At 56.1% G+C, this 20,745-nt stretch overlaps 2 protein-coding genes across 3 annotated transcripts; both read left to right on the plus strand.

Moving 5' to 3' along the window:
• Nucleotides 1–229: 229 nt before the first annotated feature.
• Nucleotides 230–14,542, plus strand: RETREG2 (reticulophagy regulator family member 2). Its single transcript, XM_086465202.1, has 9 exons — nucleotides 230–570; nucleotides 2,957–3,063; nucleotides 7,886–7,916; nucleotides 8,678–8,813; nucleotides 10,142–10,226; nucleotides 10,994–11,131; nucleotides 11,467–11,561; nucleotides 12,505–12,640; nucleotides 13,374–14,542. Exons 1-9 carry the CDS (start codon nucleotides 230–232, stop codon nucleotides 14,102–14,104), a joined length of 1,800 nt encoding a protein of 599 aa, XP_086321328.1. The 3' UTR covers nucleotides 14,105–14,542.
• Nucleotides 14,543–15,143: 601 nt separating this feature from the next.
• Nucleotides 15,144–19,792, plus strand: ZFAND2B (zinc finger AN1-type containing 2B). Of its 2 annotated transcripts, none has more exons than XM_086465089.1 (9): nucleotides 15,144–15,204; nucleotides 15,902–15,996; nucleotides 16,435–16,566; nucleotides 17,194–17,345; nucleotides 17,825–17,932; nucleotides 18,103–18,166; nucleotides 18,709–18,785; nucleotides 19,383–19,464; nucleotides 19,720–19,792. In XM_086465089.1, exons 1-9 carry the CDS (start codon nucleotides 15,150–15,152, stop codon nucleotides 19,756–19,758), a joined length of 804 nt encoding a protein of 267 aa, XP_086321215.1. In that variant the 5' UTR covers nucleotides 15,144–15,149; the 3' UTR covers nucleotides 19,759–19,792. The 2 variants fall into 2 exon arrangements, with proteins under 2 accessions (XP_086321215.1, XP_086321216.1); XM_086465090.1 differs by having other exon boundaries at nucleotides 19,386–19,464.
• The last annotated feature ends 953 nt before the right edge of the window (nucleotides 19,793–20,745 follow it).

A 20,745-nucleotide genomic window follows, 5' to 3' on the forward strand; every position in this document is an offset into this window, starting at 1 on the left:
GCGTAGGGCCAGTCCCCTCCGGCGTGCCGGGCCGCTCCGAAGAGGAGGCCGGATCCACTGACCGGGGCGGAGGCCGCAACACCGCTGCTAGGCCTATTCCTGCCGCCCCCCTTCCTCTTCCGGTACAGGGGGCGTGGCCTAAGGCGCGCCTGCGCAGAGTGCCATACCGCTCCCGCCCCTCTCAGGCGCATGCGCGGGCTGGCCCTCCCCGCGGCGGGGCGGGCTGCGCATGCGCGCGGCGCCAGCGGCCGCCGGTCCCCCTGAGGCGGTGCCGCCCGCCCGGGCCGGTGCAGCGCTCGCCGCTCCCCCCCAGCCCCCGGTGACAGCGGCCCCTTCCTCCCCCTCCGCAGCCATGGCGAGCGGCCGGGCCGAGGAGGCAGCGGCGGCGGCGGCGGCGGCCGAGGAGGAAGAGGAGGAGGCGGCAGCGGCGGCGGCGGCGCGGCTGGCGGCGGCGCTGCGGCAGCGGCTGCGGGGCTGGGAGGCGGCGCTGGCGGCGGCGCAGCGGTTGCTGGTGTGGGAGAGGCCGCTGCACAGCTTGGTCACCGCCGCCGCGCTCGGCGGGGCCCTCTGGTGAGCTGGGGCGGGGGTAGGCCGCGGGGGGGGTCGGCCTGGCAGCGGGGCCTGCCCCGGCGAGGCCGTTGAGGCTGGGCGGGCGGCTCTGACAGCAGCCGGGTGGCTGTCGGGGTGCCTGCTGCTCGTTCAGCTCTTGGCGGTGGCGGGCGGCCGCTTGTGACCCTTCGGGGTCGATGGCGATCCCCTGCGCTCCCTATTTCTGCAGCAAAGCTGAGAGGTAGCTGCACCCTGTAACGCCGCGGGGATGTGCTTAGCCGGGAGCAGCCGTGCTGTTTTCCTCCGGCAGGCCCCTCCCTGAGGGGAGAAAGTGCCAAGAGCTTGGGCAGGATTTGCCCCGTGATAATAAAATGCAGCTGGGCTCAACTGGAGGCTCGCCCAGGCACGTTTCTGGTTAATTTTTGCATCCGTGTTTTATCGGTTCGCTTCACTCCGTAATCGCGGTCAGTAGGCCCTATGGCCTCCTGCAGTGACAGGCTGCCTCGTGGCATTTTATTTAAACCCTTTTGCTCATTAATATTTTTCTGGAGGGTGATGATTTTTTCATGCAAAGGCCAAGGACGGCCAGTTTAGGGACAAGCGTATTCCCCCTGCCCTGCCTTCCCTTCTCCTCTGCCTCTCGGGCAGGGCAGCAGCATGAGGAGCCGGGAGCATGAGTGGCAGAGCCCAGCTGTGGATTGGAATGAAAAACATCCTGTTTGTTTGTATAAACAGTGAGTCAGTTTTACTGCCAAAAACGCTCTCAGCCAGCAGCTTTCCCAGCAGAAAAGGTCAAAACTGGCCAGGGAAAGAGTTAAATGTTGGTTGCAGATGAAATAGGAAGGGTCAGACTGAAGTCAGAGAAGGGGAAAGTATGTGACTAAACAGCCTTTGAAGTCACTGTGAAGAGGTTGCTTATGTTCTGCTCCCTCATCCATATGATTATCAGAGGCGTATGTGCTAGCAGGGTACTTAAATGGTTTTGGACTCCTCTGCTGGAAAGGTCTGAAAGCAGAGCTTTGAAGTTAGTGGGAGGGGGAGAGGCGTGCTGTGAGGTGACAGGGTTGGTAGACAATGGTGGCTAAGGGACTGTGCGTAAAAAGGTCGAGAAGAACAAAGGGTGCCCAGAATATGGGACAGCAGAGAGAGATTTAAATATGATGGAGGAGGAGGAATTATTTACGTCCCATGGAGGATTCAGACAGTATCCTTCAGCTGCAATCCATAAATGAGGCGGAATAGGAGGAAGAGCTGACGTGTTAAGCCACAGAACTGTTGTCCCATGAGAAGGGATAAAAACGTTGTTTAGGTCATTGTAGGTCCTGTAAGCCCGCGGAAAGTGTGTGGCTTTCATGCCGCGCTGCCCAGTGAGGCAGAACGTGCTCCTAAGTCCTCTGCCTCTGACCGTGGCGTGGTGGAAGCGCAGCCCTTCCCCGCGCTGCACGGCCAGGTGCTCTCCAGCTCCGAGCGTTGCTCAGTCCTTTTGAGGTTAGTTATTGGCAAATACTTTCTGGAGAGGGGCGAGGTAAAACAGCAGAGCGGCTCTTCCTTTCTGGAGAGGAGTGTTCATTAAAGGGGCGAGGGTGAAGGCATTTCCCTGGCATTTGTTTCTGGAGTGACTTAGAAACGGTCCTTCTGAGCCTGAGGGAAGTGCTGATGCTCTGGCTTGGAGGAAGGAAGTAATGCAGGCAGCCACTGCTGGCACAAGCACCACCCTGGGACCTTTGCTGTTGAATCTATATGGAGTGGGGAGATAAACTCTTTGACAGTGGGATTGCACGACTATGTGTGAGTAGTATTGTGTGAGCTGGCATTTGGCTCGAGCCACTGTGTTGATGAGGGACATGAAAGGTTTTACGATAGAGTCAAGTGAGGAACAAAACCGTTTAAGTGCTGGGCTCTGATTAAACAGGGAGAGGTTTGTGATGAAAGAACAGGCATCTAGAGGCAGGTGCAGGATGTGTTTTGGTGCTATTTGAGGGTAATGCTGGACCTTGTGGTGACAAATAGGACCTAAGTTTTCAGCAAACAGGCTGATTCTCAACCAGTCTTCTGCTACAGCAATTTGTATCTGTGTTATCTAGAGCCTCCACCTGGAGGATTTGGAGGGACTTGTACTCCTACAAGGGAGCATTAGCCTTGTTTTAGAACCGAAGGAGGAGCTCAGGAGCAGTGGAGGAGAGCACTGGGAGATGGCAGGTAGTCAGCTGTCTGGTGGTGGGCAGAGGCGCCGTTTGAGAAGGTGCTGGGGCAGGGGGGGTGTCTGCGGAGTACAGTGCTTGCTGCAGTGGCCGGTAGCAGTCGGGTGTTTCCGCCCTGCCGTACACTGAGCCGTACCTGCCTGCTCATCAAGAGCAGTAGTTTGCAGCCTTTTATCCTGCCTAACAATTTCTCATTTGATTTCTAGGTTGTTTTCCTCCACCTCCCTGAGACCCCTCTTTCTCCTCAGCATGTCCCTTCTTGGCATCCTCTTGCTGGAGAGGTGGAAGCCGAGGTTCCTGTTTGATTTCTCAGGTATGTGATGAGCAGCACTGTAGCTAGTGACACGGTTCTAGTGTTACCAGGTGCTGGGCTGTGGGCACAGTCGGTGCTTTTCTGGCTCTCTCACAGGTCCGTGTAAGCCCTGTCCTTACTGTAACTGCAGGCTTTGGTACTGGTGCTGCCTTTTGCCTGTCTGTGTCAGAGTATGAGGATGTATCCTAATACTCTGGGCATGAAGAGAATTGCTTCCAGTGCTGGGAAGTTCTGGGAGTAGCTCTATTTGAGAAAGACTAAGAGGGCCCAGCTAGTTTGTCAGGGAGGCTGGTGACAGGGATGATGCAGTGTTTCTGTTGTGTCCTTTCTCTCCTGCAAATGTTGTGACAAAAAGATCATTCCGGGTCTGAGCATATGTGGCCAGCTGAGCTGGGGGAAGGAAACGGGGGGGTTGAAGTGTATTGGTTTTAGTTTAGCATGGTCTTATGCCCTGAAAGAGGCAGAGGAGATAAAAGCCACTTCTCCTTGCGGCAGGTAGCAGAGTGGATGATGGGGTCTGACAGCCGGGACAGTTAGTGTATTGTACCTGTGCCGAACAGCATCTGGTCTCCAGCTAATCAGCGAATCTGGTCACCTGGCTTATCTTTTCCATTTATTGAAGGGTCTTTGCCAACATTAGACACAAAAGCAACAAGAGGAATAGCCTCATGATGATGATAGGTGTGGATTGGCTGTGTCTGCTTTGAGTGCCTCCTTCACTGGAATTTATTAAACGGCTGGACCCGGACCTGCCTGCAGCATCTACTACTGCTGTTCAAAGGCAGCTTGGGGCCCTCCATCCCTGCCCCCCTACTCTAGGGAGGGTTTCTGAATGAAAGCCCCTCTATATGTGTGTCTGTAAGGTGCCCTTTATTTGACCTAAAAGGGTACTGACTTAAAGGGTGCTTTCACAGAAGTCCTGATAAGATTAGATATGTTTCAGCTGTAGTCTTGAAACTGTTTGCTTTGTGTGGTTCAGGTAACTAGGCAGCCAAACTGAACTGGCCAATTTAATTTCCTGCTTATTCACATTGGATTTTTAAGGGAATAGTTTAAAGCCAACCCAAAACATCTCACTTGAAACATGTCCAGAAATGCAAAAGCCTGATGTCCAATATAGAATGGTGTCATTGAGGCAGATGGGGGTAGAATCACTCCAGCAAGTACCAGGCCTGTAAAAGTTGTGTTATCACAGAAGAAATAGGAAATCCGTACTGAAATAAATTTATATGATGCAGAGCAGTGAGGAATAAAACCAAAAAAAATTCCAAAAAACCCAAAACAACACACCAGCAGTTAGGCTAATCCTGTGTCATCGTCTCTGCAAGGAGTCAGTGCACAGCTTACTGAGCTGCTCCTGAGTGGTGTTCTTCCCCATCTTTCACTCCTTGCTGCTTTTCTGCTGCTGACAGCAAAGAACAGGGACACCTTTCTGATGTACCTGGTTAGGTCACGGCCCTGATTTCGACATGGTCCACTGGACCGTGTTTCCTCAGCCACCGCAAGGAAGGAGCAGTGCTCTGCCTTCCTAAGGGGCCTCCTGTTGAACTGGCACCGCTGAATACTTAGGGGTTCTTGTGTGGCTCTCACTTCCCGCTGAAGCAGAGCTGCAGCTTTGTGGCTTTCCTCCTCAGTGCTTCCTGTAAGCCTTTCCAGGAGCTTTTGGAAGTAGGTCAGTACCACACCTTCGAGAGTCAGCGCGTATATACACAAACCTCAGCTTGTGGCAGTTCTGTGTGTCTCGGGTGACTGCTTGTAACATCACTTCTGAAGGAATGCTAAAACCTCAGCATGTGTTTTGCAGTTACTCACACACTGTGATCAGGGACGTACTAACAGCAGCGAGATGCACAGCCTTTTTAAGTCCTGTCAGAAGGGACTGCGTATTGTCAGCTCCCACGCAGGGTATTTTCTCAACGTGTAACCACCCCTACGTGGAGTTCCACTTAAATATTGTTTAAAGACTTAGGAAGCACCTCCACTTTTCTCCTGAAATGAGTGCCAAGTAGGGATCTTTTCTGTACTGTCGTTCAGCAGTGTTTTGGTCAGCGTAGGAGAGTGCAGCGTGGGAGAGCTTTAGCAAAGCCTGCGTTGCAATTGAACGCTGGTGCTCCTTAAAAAGGGCCCCTGCTTTCTAGCTAAAGTTTACACACAGGTGAAGAATGCCTCTTGAGGGAGTGTTGAAAACCTCTAAGAGTCAAGGAATCCATCAGCGATAATTTGTCAGTACCAACACGTAACCTAAACTCTTGGGCAGCTGACTGGTCTCCCAGAAGAGTCTGGTGTACGTCAAGTGGTTTGTATTAATCCACAATCTGGTGTGAAATGCCAGCAGCAAGATTTCAGCTGGTTATTGATGATGCGAGGCCAACTGTGGGCGTCCTGCTTCCTGGCCTCTTTGTACCAGTGCTAGACAGTATTGCAGTACAGGTTGGAGTTAAGCCTTACCTCGGTGAACATGTCCTGTTAGACATGCTCTAGTTTTTTTTGTGGTTGGGCTATTCTTCCAACTGATGTAAGGCTCCAGTGCTTTGGGATGGACAGAAGGCAGACTACTCTACTACAGGAAACAAGATACTGTTGATTTTAAAGAGAGATTGTGTTTTGCCAGATAGAAATCACGTGAACACTCTGCAGCCTGCTGAAACGTTCTGCAGCTCCCCAGAGTGTCTCTGAAGCCTTCAGAAGCAACTGAGGAGAATTGTTTCACTCCCTCTGCTGGCATATTTTGGATGGTTTGGATTACTGCAGCCCGTCAAGAGAGGAGTGGGGTTCCTGTGCCCTCCCATGTACTGGGTTGCTGGCACATCTGTCCCTCCGAGTACGGCGAGCATCCCAGCACCTCATTTGATAGCTGATAACGACCAGTATAGCCAGCCATCACAGACAGCCAGTGCCAAATGTAATTTATTTGGTGATTAAGTGGAGGTAATAGATGAGGCTTTGAGATATAGCTGGATTTCTGCAAGCTGCGATTAAGCAGCTTTAGATTCCTGAGCACAATAACAAAATACAGCCATGGCGGTCGTGCGAGAGAAGCAGCAGCCCTGGAGGGGTGGAGCTGAGCCCGCAACACTCCCTTCGCACCCGAGCTCCCTCTGTGAGCAGGGCTTGCCCGCTGCACCCAGCAGTCGTGGCCAGGGGAGCGGGTGGGCAGCCGGCTCTGAAAGCAGTCGACTCCTCTTGTCAGGCCCGATTACTGGAAATCTGGGTCACGCTCTCAAAGAATCGCCTCCTCCCCTGGGCGGCTGGCCTCCCGCTCCACTGCGCCCTGCGAGCCGAGCCGGCTGGTGCAGTGCCTGCAGTGGTAGGAGGAGTCTGACATACTTGGCCCAACGTCCTGGGCCTTGGGAGAACGGAGGCAAGGCTGCTACAAGCGGTTGCTCTCTTCTGCGGCTCGAACGGGAGTCTGAAGTCTCGCTGAGTGTTGGCAGTGACGGATGTTCACCTCTTCTGGGTGTTTCCCTGGGGGAGTCGTTGCCGCTGTTGGGCTTTGCATCTGGCTGATGACTCCAGGGAGGATTCAAACCCCATTTTGCTTATGTTGCATTTTGAAGCCCGTTTCCAACAAGTAGCCTGGACTTTGAACATAAACTTCCTACCTTTATTTTAGTCCTGTTTGTGTGGTGACGTGCAGTGTGGGGGATAGGGTCCCACCGGTTTTTAGAACCTCTTGGATGGCCTGAACCAAGTTTGCAGTTGGCCAGACAGCATCAAAGGTATATCTATCCCTACCAGCTTTAGGACATTAGGCTGACAGGTAGAGGAGGGTAAACCTCAAGGGACCTTTACAGCATGATCAGTGCGTGTTAAACACAGGAGACTTATAAAGACTGTGTTGCTGCAAGAGCTTTGGTTGAGGCCTGCATGTCCTCAGACACTAGTCAGCTAGGCAGGAGGCCCAAATCCATGGACAGCCAGGCTCATGAGTTCCAGTTGTCATAGAAATATTTGTTTTTTTTTTTCCTGTATATCTAAAAGCAGAGCAGAGTCATATGTGACTTCTGCCATTGAAACACTGCTCCTCCCTTCAGTACTGCGTGGAGTAAGTCCCTGTGTGATCATCCCTGGGTTGGGTGCAGAGAGGAATAGGAGAAGCTTTCCCTTGCCCTTGTCCAGACTGGCAAACCTTTAGTAGTATAGTTATATCTGTGCCTGGCACAAAGGGCTGTCAGGGGACATAAAAGAGCCCTAAAATTAGATAGTTATACACAAGGCTGTTATTTGTTACCTAATTCCCTGGGAAAGGATAGAGACAGCAGGGAGATCTCTGGCATTTATACACAGCATCCTGCCAGGGACTGTGGTCTGGGCTGGTCAGTGGGAAATGCAGCTCAGACCTGCTAGTGCCATGTTGAGCTCTGAGGTGGGAGCTGAAGCTTTGCCCAGCTCAGGGACGGTGCTGGCAGCCCTCTGTGAATGACAAGGGCTAGGAGCTGCCCCGGGGATGGCACTGCCCAGATGTGTGGGACACTGGGGCAAGCTGTACAGTCCCTGCAGCGGAGAGCCCACGTGCTAGCGGCAGGGTGCACCTCAGATATGGGTGTCACGCCACGTGTTTGTCAACACGGGTTGCAAGGTGTGCTGGGGCACCCTGAGACTGCTGCTCTGGCTGCTCCGAGCCTCCAGGCATGCTTCACTGAAGCCTGCACAGCTCAGACTCCAAGCCAGTGAGTCCTGCTTGCGTGAGAGCATGAAGAAGGTCCCTGGGGTGCATCCCTAGCTAAGGATGATACATCTCCAGCTCTGCTCTGTTCAAGTGGTAAAAATGTCGGGTTGTGTTTTTCACTTGGCTGACTAATCTGCTCTGTTCTCTCTACAGCACAGCCATCGGAGGAGCTGGGAGGGGAGAGGTAAGCTCACTGATGTGTTCCTTGGTGAGAGGGGAGAGTGGGGAAGCTTTAATTTAGTGTGGTAATCTCACCTGCCCTTTTTGCTGTTGTCAATAGACTGCATGGCTCCTGCTGCAAAACATTGCTAGCAGTTTCTCCTGCACTGGGAGCTGCTTATCAGCTCAGGAGCCACAGTTTGAGACTCTGGGGAAAGCTGCTTTCGGTACCCATAAAGCACAAGTGCTTCTGATGTTAGGAACTCTTGAGTTTCTTCCCTGGATCTGTCATGGACTATTTTAAGAATCCTCCAGAGAGAAGGGAATCCCTGAGACTGACTTTCGCAGGCCACACATGCTGTCTGTGGTGGCGTCACCTGCATCCTGTGGTTGGCCATGGTCATAGGTCTGAGCACCACGCTCTGGCCACCTCGGATTTGGTGCCAGCGGCAGCCACGTAACTAGTTCCACCTCCAGTGCTTCTGTCTGCGTGGCTTTGAGTAAACTGCTCTGCATCTTGGTCCTGTGGCATGGGGATGCTGTGGCATGGTGTCTGCTGCTGCTGCTTGGCTCAGGTGTCTCTCGGCTCTCTCCCTGATTAAAGGAAAAAAATATCTCCGAATCAAGCATCTTCCACAGTTGGGTTGAAGATGCAGTCAGTATTGTCAAGCCTTTGGTAGGGATCTCTGCTTCCCAGTGCAGGTGTTGTGTCCTGTCCCCCCGATCCTGTCCCCAACAAAACAGACCTTGTTCAAAGATTGTCTTCTTGCTCTTGTCTGTCTCCAGTGAGGGGGTGACTTCAGGGGCACAACCTCATCTGCTCAGTGTCCCTGAGCTGTGCCACTGTCTGGCAGAGAGCTGGGTCACCTTCAGGCTGTACCTGCAGGAACTGCTACAGTACAAGAGGCAAAATCCTGCCAAGGTAAGCTGGAGATACCTACTCTTCTGTGCAGGGGCTTTTCTTTCCATTACTAGTGGCCTAGGAGACTGAAGAATGTAAAATCAGTATTTTTGCAATTGCTGTCCCTGTTTAACGTTTACCGTTCATTCCTTTCAGACTCTATGCCATGGGAAGCTTAAATAATGAGTAATTGGCTTCCATTATTTGTAAACTGGATCTGAACTTCACCCCTTCTGTGAATGGCTAGCTCTACTTAGTTTTATTTCTTAGTGTGCAAAGGAAGCTCTTAGGGAGTGGGGAGAAAAAAGGGGAACCTACAGTCTCTGCCCCTTTCACAGGCTCCATTCTTAAGCTGGTCCTACCTATTTTGCTAACCAAGATTGTAGCTAGCCAAGTCCAAATGCAGCGGTGTTTCTGAGTGCATGGAAACTTGTCATTAACCGTGTTCTGATGGCTGTGATGTGTGTTGTTAGGAAAGCGTCTGTAGACAGGAGTTGCCTTAGCATCACAAAAGTAGGACAGACCAGCCACTGGGATTGTATCAGGCTTGTTGGGGTCCACTGTGCCAAGAGGAGTGGGTTTCTATCACTGCTGATTACTCCTGTTAAAACACTCTCCCAGCTACAGGGAGTAGGAGACCAGGACCAAGACACCCATAAAGCATGAATTCATTGGGAGCAAAGCCCTTAGAGGGCCTTAGCTTTTGTATACCCTTTCCATTACAAATGAAACTCTTCATTGCTGGATTTAGGTGACACCTGAACCTGTGCCCTGGCTTGCAGGGCATCTGTTCTCACTTCCCCCCCTCCCCAGGACAATGCAGGACAAGCCATCAGGGCTGCACCGTTATACTTGCACTTTTTCCAGAGGAGGAAGGTTCTGGTCTGGTGGGAGCATGGGTTCTGCTAATGCTTCTGCCAGCTGGTTTGTGGCGTAGCAGTGGCACAGCATCCGGTGACTCCGTAACAGCTTTGTGTCTCTGTCAGGACAGTACTGTCTTCTCTTACAGTGCTGAGCTCTGCAGGAGAGATGTACTCCAAAATGGCAATTTGCGATATCCCATCCTAGCCTCAGGGAACATAATTTACTCCATAAAGAACTGTCCAGTAAAGGTTTGGTTCGTTTTATTGGGATGTTGGGTTACCTTGGTCTTCCTGCGCTTGAACTTCTAATGCTTACAGCTTAACCCAACCAAGCTGAGTTGTGATTGTCAGCATCTGAATGTAGTCAGTGCAAAGCTGGTGTACTGACTTTGTTAGGAGCATCCCTCATTTTACTCTAACTGGGTTTCCTGCGTGGATGTATCTCTGCCTCTTGTCACTTCTATTTGTTCCTCTCTCTTCCTTCAGTTCTGCATGAGTGTCTGTTCAGGCTGCCTGATTCTGGCTGTAGTTGGACACTATGTTCCAGGCATAATGATCTCCTACATCATTTGTGAGTATAACCAGCTCTCTTGTCTGACTTAAGCTGAAACATGACCTAACTGTGCTGTTGATACGCTGGTACAAGCATATTTGTGGTTTTCTCGAGGGGATCTGTGCTAGAAGATCAATCAATATAGGCAACGTGCTCTGGGAAGTCTCTTGCTTTAAGTGCGTGCATGCAGTACAAGCACGGAGTCAGGAGAGGGAGCCGTCGCTAAAACGTTGCTTTCCTCTTCTACCCACGGCTGGGGCTGTGCTGGTGGGCTCAAGCTGCAGTCTCTCCGTTCCTCGAGTGGGCAAATCCATATCAAGAGTTGTTAAAGAAGCTGCATGTTTAGTAAATAAGACCTTTTTCACTGCATCGTGAGTCCCTGCTAACTCTGAAGACTGTTCAGGTGGTCTGCTGCTAGTGCGTCTACGTATGAGCTCTGTGCTGCTACCCTTATAAAAGTTGTGGTGATTTTTAGTTTTAATCAACTCATTTCAGGGCCTCTATTGCATGTTGGGGCTGGGATGCAGTGGCTGAAGAGGAGGGCTTACACTTCATCTTAACATAAATCTGCATTCTAACAGAGATCTGTTAGGAAAACGTGGTTAATCAAGCAGCTTTGGAATGAGTAAGAGCAGCCATGGATGAGGATTTTAGGCAGTGTCAGATGGGAAAGCACCTGTGATTCAACTGCGTTTCCCTTCATGCAGAGTTTCTTGCTGACGCCCCGTGAAGGGCCGGGCTGTGCTTGGCCTGTCCCTCACGTTCCCCACGTCCTGTGTCCGCAGTGCTCAGCATTCTGCTCTGGCCTCTGGTGGTCTACCACGAGCTGATCCAGAGGATGTACACGCGTTTGGAGCCTGTCCTGATGAAACTGGACTACAGCATGAAGGCAGAGACGCTGCACCACAAGCATGAGAAGAAGAGTAAGGACCCACCTCCTCTCTTAACTTTTTCTGGTGCCGTACTCCCAGGGCGGAGCCCTAGCGGAGGGACAACGGGACAGCACGGCTGGCAGCGCTGGAAAGCTGCAGCAGCACAGGGGGAAACAGACTGAAACTGGAGGGTTATGGAGAGAGCAGCTGGGCAGGTGATCCTGGGAATAGCAAATGAGAGCAACAGATTACGGTTGTCTCTGGAACCTTGGGCTTCTGGGAAACCTGTGCAGTTTCACAGGGCGGTAGAAGTAGTGGGAAAGTGATGAATAAAAGTGTAACATTCCTTCAGTCTCATGGGAAAGGCTTTCTTCTCTTTTTCATAGAGCGACAAGGGAAGAGTGAGCCTGCAGCAGGTGATGAGCCAACAGCGGAGACGGAGAGTGAGAGCGAGGCAGAGCTATCGGGCTTCTCGCCAGTGGTAAGAGCACAAAGAGCTGAGCAGGAACTAGTCCCTCCTCTCTGGTCCGTGGCAGCAGCACGAGAGCCAAGGGGTGGTCTGAGTCCAGCTGCATTGATAACGACCAGCAGAGTAACAAGTCACTTCTTTGCAGAATCCCAAGGGGAGAAGGGTATTTGTTTGATGAAGGTCATTGCCTCCCATCCTGGGTAGTGAGAATTCGGTGGCACAGGGCTGGTGATGCAGTGGCAGGACAGGGCGAGCTGTGCTCCAGCCTCCTCCTGACCTGCAGAATTGCTCTGATGGTTACACTTCATGCTCAGAGAATGTGAGTGTCTCCTAAAGCAATCAGCTCTCCTGGGGTAATGTGCAGAGGCTCCTCACCGCTGGAAAAGGGAGATGAGCAGCACTAGTGTCTCTGACTGAGTTCCCCGCTCTCAGTCAGACTGGGTGGGACCTTCCCATATGTGCACCGCAGAAATGGACCAAGTGTCTTCCTTTACAGGAGCTCTGGGCATGTAGCTGGGCTGCGAGCTGGGAGGCTTCGGCTTCCAAAGGAGTGCAAATACTTGGAACTGCTGCCACTTTTAGAAGGCTTCATTGGGCCCAGTGTGAATGCAAAAGGGAAGGAGTGTTCTGCTCCTTGGTGATCCCAGGAGAGGAAAGAGGATCAAAGCTGCCTGAGACTCCTACAGGCTGATCCCGTCTTGTGCTGGCTCTTTCGGGTTCTTCAGTGGAGGCAGGCAGAGCTTCAGGCAGTGAATCATAGCAGGAAAGCCAGTGAGCTGAGGCTGTCCCTCCCTGGCAGTGCAATGAGCACTCTGCGCAGCCCCCTCCTGCTTTCATACTATCCCTGTGCAGAGTCTCTCCAGCAGAGGAGTTCTTGCCTGGAAGCCTTGCTTTGTGCAGAGGTGTGTGCAGGCAGACACCCAGGAATTTGTCCCTGTGCCTTCATCCCATGCAGGTGGATGTGAAAAAGACTGCCCTGGCACTGTCAATCACAGATTCCGAGCTCTCTGATGAGGAGGCTTCCATCCTGGAGAGCGGGGGCTTTTCTGTCTCAAGGGCTACCACCCCACAGCTGACGGACGTTTCTGAAGGTACGTGATGGGACACTTCGCTGCCTTCCTGACCCTGAGTGTTTTGTCCCGGAACAAGCGTGCATCCAAACCCAGGGAGGGAGCCCAGCAATTTGCGGGAGGAAGAGCATTGAAAGGAGGAAAGAGTAGTAGCAGCGCAGCGTGCCCTGGCTTCATTGTGAGCTGGTCCTGAGTGGGCGTCTGCCTCTGATTACTGCCCCGCCAGGCAGTGCTCTCTTATGACTCCGGCAAGGGAGGAAGGCCATCCGCAAAGTCCTGCCGAAATAATTGTGTGGTGTAGACACACGGCCCTACGGCTGGGTGAAACAGGTCAGCCAGCCCACCCTGTCAGCCTTACGAGCTCAAAGAAAGACTGGTCAGTGGTGAGGAGCCCGAAGGTAACCCCTCGGATGTGGTCACTCACCTGTCTGGGGAGGAAGAGGCAGGTGACGTGCTGTGAGCACTGTTTCCCTGACCCTGTGGGTTTTAGTGGAGGGCTCTGGATGCAGAGAGCATGAGCTGGAGAAGGAAATCCCTGAGCCCAGCGTGCGTAGAACGGGATGAGAAAAGGGACACTCCACGTGAGTCGTGCCACCGGGAGAAGGGAGTAACTGCAGACGCCTTCCTGCTGTGCTCCCAGCGGGTGCCGAGAAGCGAGCCCTGGTGTGTCAGCCGGGGGGGAGGTGGGTGGGGGAGGTGTCAGTGCCCTGGGTCGAGGTGAGGGGACCTGCGCCTTAACGCTGGTGCCTTTCAGACCTGGACCAGCAGAGCCTGCACAGCGAGCCAGAGGAGTCGTTTTCCAAGGACCTGGCGGAGTTTCCCTCGGTGGAAGAATATCATTCCAGAGACCTGGGACCACAGAGCGATGAAGACGCGTTCGGTGTGCCTCTGGGTCCTGAGCTTGCCCATGCTGCCCGTGAGCTGGACTCGGCAGAGAAGGAGGCCGTGGACTCTGAGCTCTCCATCCTTCGCCTGGCGTCTCCTCTCCATTTTGTAAATACGCACTTCAACGGGAGCGGGCAAGCGGCGGGAGGCAACGCAGAGCCACAGACTGTCCCTGCCCCGGGCCTGGGCATCTGCATTGACACACTGAGCGAGGAGATCGTCACCACTGCCATTACCACGGCGGTGCAGAACACCCTCTCTGCCCTGCTGCGGTCCTCGGAGGCCAGCGAGGGGCCGTCCCTCTCCGAGTTCCTCCCCACTGAGCCCGAAGAGAAACTGAGCTTCCAAGCACAGCTGTCAGAGAGCGAAGCGGTGGAGACAGAGACAGCAGCTTCACCGGAGGATGAGGAGGAAGCAGATGACTTTGAGCTACTGGATCAGGGGGAGCTGGAGCAAATGGATGTCGAGCTGGGGCTCGGAGAGGAGCAGGAGGCACGAGAGTCTCCTGCCGCTCCGGCTCCCCCCTCTCCCACGCTCGCTGAGCTGCCAAAGCAAGGAGATGAGGAGGAGGCAGTGATGACAGCGGCATCTATGTCTTAGGTCTCCTTCACGCTCCCCCTTTTCCTCCGTCGTCACTGGAAAGAAGGAAGAACTGGCATGGTTGAACGTGCAGTGGGCTTTTAGATGTTTGTGTTGACCGGGGTGGCAACGCGTCCGTGTTAGTGTGCTGTGTCTGGAGTAACGAGTCCTCTCCATCCTTCTAGAGCCCGGCCTGGGCTGGCTGAGCGGCAGGCGCCCCTGCCCCGCGGCAGGGGGGAGCCGGCTCCTAGAAGCCTTCTGCCACAATCGAAACACCAACCCCAGCAAACGCTTCCTAGTAATGGTGCAGTATTTCGGTCTGTCTTCTGTTTGTCTTTCCGTTTTGCACGCAGAGTACCGAGCTAGCTGTAGCTGCTGCTAATGCCCACGTCCCCAGTAGGACATACGCAGTCTTATTTTATTGGGTTTTTAAATGGCTAAAAGTGTAAATAATTTTAATTTTCCTTGGTTTCGTTTGGGGGGAGGGATGGGGTGTGCAGTCAAATGCGGCTCTCGGGGGCCAGGGGTGGGTAAGGGGTCATTGGAGGGGAGGGTAGCAGCACGGGGACAGAACCAGACGGGCGCCATGCAGCGACGAGACCCCTTCTGCCATCCGTGCCCGCCTTCCCGCCGCTGCAGCGAGGGGTCGGGCGACACTGGGTTTTTCCCCTCTCTGGTTTGAGTTCTGCTACTGGGCAGCTGTGGAGGTTCTCGCAATCAATGAAATTCGCTCCTGGCCCTGTTGGCTACTCCCGTTTCTTCTTGCCGTGGCCGTCTCGCCGCCCGCACCACCGGCCCTGCTCCGTGCTTGGTGCGACGCCGAGCGCCCCAGGACTTTGGAGGAGCTCCGTTAGGCCGGGGGGGTCCGTGGTTTGTGTCCCGGCCGGCGCTCGGGCAGGGGCAGGGGCAGGGGAGGGGACGGGAGGGAAGGGCGGAGGGGGACCGGGCAGGCCGCGGCGGGGCGGGGTCCGCCGGGGGAGGCGGGGCTAGGAGGTGGCCCCGCCCCACGTAGCGCCGCGCCGGAAGCGGGAGCGGCGGGAGCCGCCGGTGCCGGTGGGGCCCCGCCATGGAGTTCCCGGACCTGGGCGCGCACTGCTCCTGGCCCGCCTGCCAGCGGCTGGGTGAGGGCCGGCGGGGGCACACCGGCGGGTACCGGGCGGCCGGGCCCCGCTGCGGGCCGGGCGAGGCGGCCGCAGGCCCGGGATTCGGCGGCGCGGAGCGTCCAGCCGGCCTCGGCGGGGGGGAGGGGGGGGGGCGGCGGCGGGTTGAAGGGCGGGTCGTGCCGCCCGGCCTGCCCTTGGCTGGAGGGGCGAGGGGCGGCCGCGGTGTCCGGGCCTTCCCGCCGGGTGCCGGTAGCGCGGGGCTCTGTCCCGGTACGCGGCTCTGCCCGGCGGAGCGGCCGGACGGCAGCGCAGGCAGCGGCTGCCGGCCGGGGGCGGGGACCGGGCGGGCAGCGGCTGCCGGCCCTCGGTGCCGCAGGCTGGGGAGGCCGGACGCGGCGGTGCCGGGGGGGTCCCAGGGGCACACGGCGGCGGTTGTCCCGGGTGGGTGAGCCCCGTGGCGGGTGTGGCAGCATCGCTCGCCTCTGGCTTGAAGCCGGCAGCCCCCAGGGAGCTCGGTACGGTTTCAGGATGCTACTCCTGAACCCGGGGAGGGCGCGTTTTGGGCAGGAACCCTAGGAATTTCTGAAGACGGAGCTATGGCCTTGCAGCCCTTTTTTGGGAGCTGGGGGAAGAGAGGAGCGGGTCAGGGCTGTGCCTTCGGAAAGGCAGGTAGGCAGGCCCCCGGGCTGCAGCGCTGACCTCTCCCCGCTCCCAGACTTCCTCCCCTTGAAGTGCGATGCCTGCGAGCAGATCTTCTGCACCGACCACATCGCTTACGCCCAGCACGACTGCACCTCTGCCTACAAGAAGGTAAGTGTGGAGAGGAGGTCTCATCCAGCCTCTTGTACGGAGCTGCTGAGCTTTCCCCGCCAGTGAATGAAACAATTTGTGCCTTCTTTGATCACCTGGGCAATCCCCTTGGGATGGGCGCTGAGTCTGGAGGTGTCCCTGAAAGCCAGGGTCTGTATCTCAGTGCCACAGACTTCCAGCCTGCCTTCTGCCGCTGGGTGAAATGGTTTGGACATCTCCCAGCCCTGCTATCGTCCCTTCCCAGAGTGTGTGTCTGTGCCTGTCGCCCCTCCTGGGTCAGAAACAGCACGCTGTTGGGAGGGTGGTGAGCAGGGTCTCAAACCCCAGGTGATGCTGTGGAAGCTGTGTCAGGCAGATCCTGAAAGGGAGAGAGATGGCCACCCAGCACTCGAGGTTGCCCAGCTACACGCTCCCAGCCCCCTTTTCTTGTCTCTACAGGATGTGCAGGTCCCTGTGTGTCCCCTCTGCAACACCCCGGTCCCCGTGAGGCGGGGGGAGATGCCCGATGTTGTGGTGGGTGAGCACATTGACCGTGACTGCAAGTCCGACCCCGCACAGCGCAAGCGCAAGGTAGGAACCCGGCGCGCTCCGTCTCGCTGCTGAGCTCCGCTGAGTCCCTGCTGAAGCCTGGGGGTGGGATGAAACAGCCCAGGGCTCGGCCCTGCCCGGTGTCGTGTCTGTTGGCACGAGCTGTGGGCAGGAAGGGTTGGTGAGCTGGAAGTGTGCTCACCTGCGGGGCTTTGTGGTGTGAGTCTGGGGCTGAGGCAGCCACATGGGATGTGAGGATGGGAAATTGCATGCTGCCATTAAGAAAATGCCATCAGCAATTAGCTGCCTCATCTTGCCAGGAGAAGAAATTGCTGCGAGGAGCTGGCCCTGCAGGAATCTAGCCAGGCAGCAGCTGGTGGGCTTTGGGCTGTCCCCACTATGCTGGCAGGGCAGGCCGGAGTCCCTGGGCCAGGCAATCTCTCTCCTGCTGTGCATTCTGTGATCATGCAGACCTTGTCTGTGGAGAATGAAGCGCAGGTGAACTGCTAATAAACTTATGTAAAGAAAACTAGTGTTCAGAGACACACTCCAGAGCCCCGTGGAAGAGGGGCTGGTGGGGAAAGCTGGTCAGGGCCTGGCATGGAGGGAAAGGACAGCCCCAGCCCTGCAGGGCACGTTCCTTTTCATCACCGCCATGTCGTCTTTCAGATCTTCACCAACAAGTGTCTGAAGCCTGGCTGCAAGCAGAAGGAGATGATGAAGGTGATCTGTGACCAGTGCCACAAGAACTACTGCCTCAAGCACCGGCACCCCCTGGACCATGACTGCAGTGGGGCAGGGCGTCCCCTCTCCAAAGCAGGGTGAGGGCCTGGGGACAGGTGGGCTGGCAGGGCTGGGGCAGTGCTTGCCGGATGGGTGGCAGGGAAGAAGCTGAGCTCCTCCTGGCCCGTTGCCTGGGACTGCTGCATTCTCACACTCCCTGACCTGTGTGCTGGGGTGTCCTCCAGCAGCTTTAAGGCTTGTAGAGTCAGTGCAGCTGTGTACACAGTCTCTCCCTCCTATAGCAAAAGCCTGCTGGCTGTTACTCTTGCTTCTCTGCCCGGGCCCTTATTCTGTAGCTGATAGTTTTTGCTTATCCTGGCACAGTATTTCGAGGAGAGAAACAGCATTTGAAACTCTTGGGCATAGCTGAGCCACAACATGGGTACTCTTGGGAGGAAGAGGAGCAGGGAGCCAGGAAGGTGTCTTGCTTATCCAGTTTCATCTGCCTGGGTACTCAGTGCCCAGGGATGGCTCGTGGTAGTAAAACAGTGGCTCACAGGTGTCCTGTGTGTCCTAGGCACGCTGCGGTCGCGAGAGCACAGGCGTCCTCCTCCAAAACAGTCACCGCATCGAGCAGTGGAGCTGCCCGGCCAGCAGACAGCCCCTCTTCTCCAGCCCCCGCCAGGTAAGGTGGTGGCTTGACTCATAACTCTGAGGTGGGCACAACCAGGCTCAGCGTGGCTCCCTGTGGCACGCAGGAGCGACAGTTCCCTGCTTCTCGTGCATCAGAAGGATTGCATACTCGTGCCAGGGCTCCCTGCCTTGACAATAACGCATCTTCTCTGTTGTTCACAGAGGAGGCAGAGCAGCTGCAGCTCGCAGCACCTCCCCTCCAGCTGTCATGCTGCAGAATGGGCTGGTGAGTGGCCTGGCCTGGGCATTTGGGGTGGATTTGGGTGGTTCCTGTGGCCTGGGGAGCTACTGCAGCAACTGCTTTTTAACCCACGCTCTGTGGGTGACCATGGTGCTCCCCAGCTGGGCCTTCCCTGGCAAACAGGGATCCCAGACACTCACTGGGGCGTCAGAGTTTGCTCTGGTGCCTGCAAACAGCAGCTCTCAGCTGTGCTTGGTGCTCAGCTTTCCCCAAAGGGGCAGAGTGCTCTGGCTGTTTTTCCCTGGGCGTTGTCTTTCTGCTCTGCAAGCCAAGTGTGCAGGAGGAGACTGGAAGCTGCTTCCCACTGGTATTCTTAGCATGCTTCTGGCACTGGCAGGCAGGGCAGGGGTAGAGAGAACAGAGCTGCCGGTCTGTCCTGAGCCCCAGGCCTTCACCTTGTCTGTGTCTGGCCTAGGAGAGGGGAGATGCACCCACCCGAGGCCAGGCAGGACTGTACCTGCTGTGTGTCCCTCAGGGCTGCCTCCTGCCACCCCCAGCCAAGCTGCTGACAAGGTGTTTTGTTTCAGAGTGAGGAAGAGGCACTGCAGCGAGCTCTGGAGATGTCCCTGGCAGAGTCAGCACGCAACTCAGCACAGACACCCAGGTACGGCCGGGGGACACATGGTGTCATGCCCCAAGCCTGTGTGTGAGAGGTGCTCGGGGCAGCATCATGTGGCTCTGGGGTGACATTCCTCTCAGCACGTGGCTCCGGATGATGCCTCTGTGTGGCTGATGGGGGGGTGGGGGAAGGAAGAGTCCAGAGCCATCACGGAGCTCTGTTCATTGAGCAAGCCCTCCGGGGTGCTGTGAGGGGACAGTGAGTGACAGCGCAGAGTAGGGCAAACATTGTCTGACCATTTGTCAGCTAATGAGCATGGCTAGAGTGAGACAGAGGTGGAGTAGGGGTGTTCACAGGGGACACTCAGGAGCCCACGTCCTCGGGCACATTGCCTGGTGCTGCCAAAAGCCCTGTCCAACAGACTGAAGTTAACAGGGTTCTCCTTGGCCCAGGGTGCTGGCTGCCAGCTGGATCCTCTGGTCCCTCCCCAGCCCCTGGGCTGGTCGGGGTGATCCTCAGTTGCTCCCTGCCCTTAGCCATCCTAGAGAGTTGCAGTGACAGGAGATCCTGACACCCCGAAGGGCTCTTTTTGCTGCTGAGCCCCAGGGGAGGCTGAGGCACAAAATGCACCGCTGTCCCCAGCAGCACGCAGGAGGAGGAGGATCTGGCCCTGGCCCAGGCGCTGTCAGCGAGCGAAGCCGAGTACCAGCAGTCGCAGCGGCAGGTGAGTGGGGCTGGCTGCAGGCTCTGCACCACGGTGGGGTTGATCCTGGCCTGGCTGTGCCGGGCAGGGGTCCTCCCTGGGTTCGGCTTCCTCTGGGCTCTGTCTGGGGTCATGTCCCTCACCCAGCACAGCCTGGGTGGCAGTGGCACTGCGGAACACATCACCCTGGGGACATGAGCACTGAATGTGCCCCTTCCTAGGACAGAGGAAGAAGCCTGCCTTCCCTTGCTCACTGTGTGCTGCTTCCCGTTCCAGGCGCAGGGCTCGAAGCCATCCAACTGCAGCATGTCGTAGGCCAGCGAGGCAGGGTGTGCCAGCGGACGTGGGATCCCGCTTGTGACCCGAGGAGCGACTCTGGCTTGGACACCAATGACAAGAGCCCCTCGCCAAGGACAACTCCTCTCCCTGGGGGCTGTAAGCGAGCCACCAAACACACACTGACATCTCAGCCCTAGTACCTGTATAAAATCAGTGCAGCCAATTGCTGATGCTCCTGGAGAGGTGAAGACGGTGTGGGGCGAGGCTGAGCACACGCTGACCAAAGCAAGCAGCAGCCCACGGCGTGCACTTAGCCACAGCTGCCGCGGCCGTGTCCCAGCACTGCTGGGACGGTGGGGTGAGGGCAGGGCTGGCCCGGAGGGCAGTGCCGCCTGGGGACATCTCTGCGCGATGGGACGTACAGCCGGGATGCGGCTGCCTGCTGCAGTAGCCGGGGGCTGGATTTCATGCTCCAGGGAGGGCCGTGCCAGCCCCTCAGCACAGAGCAGCTCTGGCTGGGACGGTCTCTCGCACGGGCATGGCACAGCTGAATGTGCAGCCTCCCAGCAGCGTGAAGGCAGCCCCTTCCCCGCTCCCCGCGCCTCTGTGCCTCTCCTGCTCTTTGCATGCACAAGAGCATGTTGGGCCTTACCCGACTCGGCTGCGGCCCAGGACCTCTCTGAGACTGAATGGAGCTACGTTTCCTTTCTGGTTTAACAAGGGCCATTAATTGAAAAGCAACCTCAGCAGTGACTTGACTGTGCCAGCGTTGCTGCCACAGGAGGACTGCACCTGCCTTCCTGCTGCTGGCTGCTCTCTGCTGCCCTAAACTGTCCCAGGGCCCTGTTTTAGTGGTGCTGGGGCAGGAATGCCTCCCTCCTTCCAGCCGTGCTGTGAGGGATCCCCTCCTCGGTAGCAGCAGCAAAGAACGCCTTCTTGCAAACACAGCCCTTCCTTGCTGGTGTTTGAAGGCAGGAGCTAACCCCTGGGATGGGGACTTGTCCTGCTGGTCTCTTGCAGGAG

Source organism: Leptosomus discolor, chromosome 5 (assembly GCF_034619465.1).
Source record: "Leptosomus discolor isolate bLepDis1 chromosome 5, bLepDis1.hap2, whole genome shotgun sequence".
Lineage (NCBI taxonomy): Eukaryota > Metazoa > Chordata > Aves > Leptosomiformes > Leptosomidae > Leptosomus > Leptosomus discolor.